Source organism: Boleophthalmus pectinirostris, unplaced genomic scaffold (genome assembly GCF_026225935.1).
Source record: "Boleophthalmus pectinirostris isolate CB_2022bp ecotype Guang Dong unplaced genomic scaffold, ASM2622593v1 HiC_scaffold_6, whole genome shotgun sequence".
NCBI classification, from domain to species: Eukaryota; Metazoa; Chordata; class Actinopteri; order Gobiiformes; family Gobiidae; genus Boleophthalmus; species Boleophthalmus pectinirostris.
The window spans coordinates 42,171,815-42,175,472 of NW_026571447.1; the positions used below are offsets into that span (position 1 = coordinate 42,171,815).

The 3,658-nt window shown below is 41.5% G+C and overlaps 1 protein-coding gene across 2 annotated transcripts in view; it reads right to left on the minus strand.

The window, feature by feature from the left end:
- Positions 1-2,968, minus strand: part of rpp25l (ribonuclease P/MRP 25 subunit-like) — a 6,698-nt gene extending 3,730 nt beyond the window's left edge. The window contains exons 1-2 of one of the 2 annotated variants that reach the window (XM_020934317.2): positions 2,906-2,968; positions 1,742-1,977 (exon numbers count right to left, since the gene is read on the minus strand). In XM_020934317.2, the coding sequence (XP_020789976.1) occupies positions 1,742-1,977 (236 nt within the window). In that variant the 5' untranslated portion in view covers positions 2,906-2,968. Of the gene's footprint in view, positions 1-1,741; positions 1,978-2,785 lie in introns of both variants that reach the window. The other variant, XM_055163618.1, reaches the window with a different exon arrangement.
- Positions 2,969-3,658: the final 690 nt, after the last annotated feature.

The window sequence follows — 3,658 nt, forward strand, 5'->3', positions numbered from 1 at the left end:
AGTGATTTATGAATAACGTCTATGGACTCGGGTTGTAAAGGTTTCTGACTTTAAAATATGGATCCCCAGAAAAAAAAATATTTGGGAAACACCCCAGTATCGTAAACGTGTGTAAATGTGTGTGTGTAAATGTGTGTGTGTAAATGTGTGTGTGTAAATGTGTGTGTGTGTAAAGGTGTGTGTGTGTAAACGTGTGTGTGTGTGTAAACGTGTGTGTGTAAACGTGTGTGTGTGTAAATGTGTGTGTAAAGGTGTGTGTGGTGTGTGTGTGTAAAGGTGTGTGTGTGTAAAGGTGTGTGTAAAGTGTGTGTGTGTAAAGGTGTGTGTGTGTAAACGTGTGTGTGTGTGTGTAAAGGTGTGTGTGTAAAGGTGTGTGTGTGTAAAGGTGTGTGTGTAAAGGTGTGTGTGTAAAGGTGTGTGTGTGTAAACGTGTGTGTGTGTAAAGGTGTGTGTGTAAATGTGTGTGTAAAGGTGTGTGTGTAAAGGTGTGTGTGTGTAAAGGTGTGTGCGTGTAAACGTGTGTGTAAACGTGTGTGTGTGTAAAGGTGTGTGTGTGTGTAAACGTGTGTGTGTAAAGGTGTGTGTGTGTAAACGTGTGTAAATGTGTGTGTGTAAAGGTGTGTGTGTGTAAACGTGTGTAAATGTGTGTGTGTGTAAAGGTGTGTGTAAACGTGTGTGTGTGTGTAAAGGTGTGTGTGTGTAAACGTGTGTGTGTCGTATTCTCCAGCAGCTTCATAAATTTGTTAAAAGCACTTTTTACTTTTCAGTCCAGATCTAAAAGTACTGCAGAACAAAGTACACACACTAGTGATGAGCATTGGATGAAATGTTTTTAATCGATTGTCGGAAGAATTAATGATCGATTATCGATTAATCATGAAGGTTTTTCTATTAAAATGATCATCATTATTATTACTATCTGCACTAATCTGCATCAATAAATTCAACTTTACGACATATAAACATAACGACTCTAGATCCACATCAGCTGTTTGACATTATAATGTGTTTAATTCAGTTTTGTTCAAATCTCACAGAAACAAAACTTAAAACCACATCACTAATTTACATAAACTAAGTGAAGATAAAACTCCAGCTCTTGTGTCGCTGATGTGGTTCAACTTGTGTTGGATTAAAAGACATGACTCAGGTGAATACAGGTCAGTGTGACCAGATTTGTGTTTGTCAAAACCAGGACAGCGTACGGGGGGAGGGGGGCGGGGCCTCGTCATCCACATTGAGCGACTCTCACCTGGAAAAACTTTTTCCCACTGGACACAGAAACATATGTGCTGCTTTATCCACTGTGCACATGGACTCACACTTGTCCCAACGCAACGGAAAGTGTGGAATTTCTTCTACAAATCCTGGTTAAATCCACATTTGTGCTTCGGTTCGTTACAGACTGACCCACTGTTTGTGTCTCGCTCCTTCTGATGCAGAGACACATGTACACACCTGTTTGGTCACAACACACACACACACACACACACACACACACACACACACACACACACACACACACACACACACACACACAAACATACATTCAGTTTGTCCATTAAAATCAACGGAATCCATGAAATTCTTAATGCTCAATTATCGATTAATTGACTAATCATGCCCGTCCCTAACACATACTACTCTCAAAAGTACTGCAGTAAAAGTAAAAGTACTCACTGTAAAAAGTACTGAAGTACAGATACTTAAATATTGTACTTTTACTTTTGTACTTCTTTACCTTCCTCCACTGGGTCCAGGTTTTGGTCCGGGTTTTGATCCAGGTTTGGGTCCAGGTCCGGGTTTGGGTCCGGGTCCAGGTCCGGTCTTGGGCTCCATGCGGCTCAGGGCGAAGCGCAGAAGGTTCCGGATCTTACTCCCGTCTTTGACCCGGATCTGAGGAACGTCTTTGGAAAGAAACGAGAACGGACAAAGAACCGACTGCTCCACAGAACCGACCAGAGTGTAGTTCTCCATCTGCAAGAGACCAGACCAGGACTAGACCAGGACCAGACCAGGACTAGACCAGGACTAAACGAGACCAGGACTAGACCAGGACTAGACCAGGACTACACCAGACCAGGACTAAACCAGACCAGGACTAGACCAGGACCAGACCAGGACTAGACCAGGACTACACCAGACCAGGACTACCAGGACAGACCAGGACTAGACCACACCAGACCAGGACTAACCAGACCAGACTAGACCAGACTAGACCAGGACTACACCAGACCAGGACTAGACCAGGACTAAACGAGACCAGGACTAGACCAGGACTAGACCAGGACTAGACCAGGACTAAACGAGACCAGGACTAGACCAGACCAGGACTAAACCAGAACCAGACCAGGACTAAACCAGACCAGGACTAGACCAGGACTACACCAGACCGGGACTAGACCAGGACTAAACCAGACCGGGACTAGACCAGGACTAAACCAGACCGGGACTAGACCAGGACTAAACCAGACCAGGACTAGACCAGGACCAGACCAGGACTAGACCAGGACTAAACCAGACCAGGACTAGACCAGGACTAAACCAGACCAGGACTAGACTAGGACCGAACCAGGACCAGGACTGGACCGGGATCGGGACCGGGACTAGGTCTAAACTAAAACCAGGGATAAACTCGTTTTAAACTTCGTGCTCTTTATAAAAACATTTTTCGGACTCTGACTCGGTTAAACTTTAAACTTTATTAAACCGTGTCCGGGGTTAGCATGGCGGCTAAGCTAACGGCTAAAAACACCTCTGTCTCCGCTTTTTGAGTCACATTTACGGTGAAACTCGGTGACCGGACACGGGAGCGGCCGGTGCCTCAGCGTCGAGCCTCCGTGACGTTTTTACCCCGTTATTCCCCGCGGTTTATCGATCTGTTATCGATCTTTTATCGTCTTACCGCCGCAGTTTGGCTAACTTTACACTTCCACACGTGACCACAGGACCTGCCGTAAATCACGCACAACTGTCGCAAAATGTGGGGAAACCGCTGATAATAATAATAATAATAATAATAATATAATAATAATAATAATAATAATAATAATAATAATAATAATAATAATAAATAAAATAATAATAACAACAACAACAATAATAATAATAATAATAATAATAAATAAAATAATGATAACAACAATAATAATAATAACAATAACAATAATAATAATAATATAAAATTATAAAATTTACAAAACAGACAGAAATAATAATGAAGATTTATTTGCTAATTTGAAATATCTTTTTCAGTCTGTAATTAGTCCTGGTTCAGTCCTGGTTTAGTCCTGGTTCAGTCCTGGTTTAGTCCTGGTTTAGTCCTGGTTTAGTCCTGATTCAAGTCCTGGTTCTGGTCAGTGTGTAATACACCTAAATACGATGTACGATGGCAGTTAAAACACAAAGTCAGGCAGGGCAGCTTTGGCAATTTTAAGTTTATTCATCACATGTTTTTTAAATAAAGAGCTTTGATTAGTTTTACATTTCCAAGTGTTTTTCAGAATCCATTTCAGGAACATAAACAATGTCAGTGTCGTTTAAACCAAATGAAAGAGTCTGATTCCGACAGTGCAAATGTAAATGAGTTAAAAATCATGAATCTATTAAAATAACTGATTAAATAAATGATTAACTGATTAAAATAACTAAATAACCC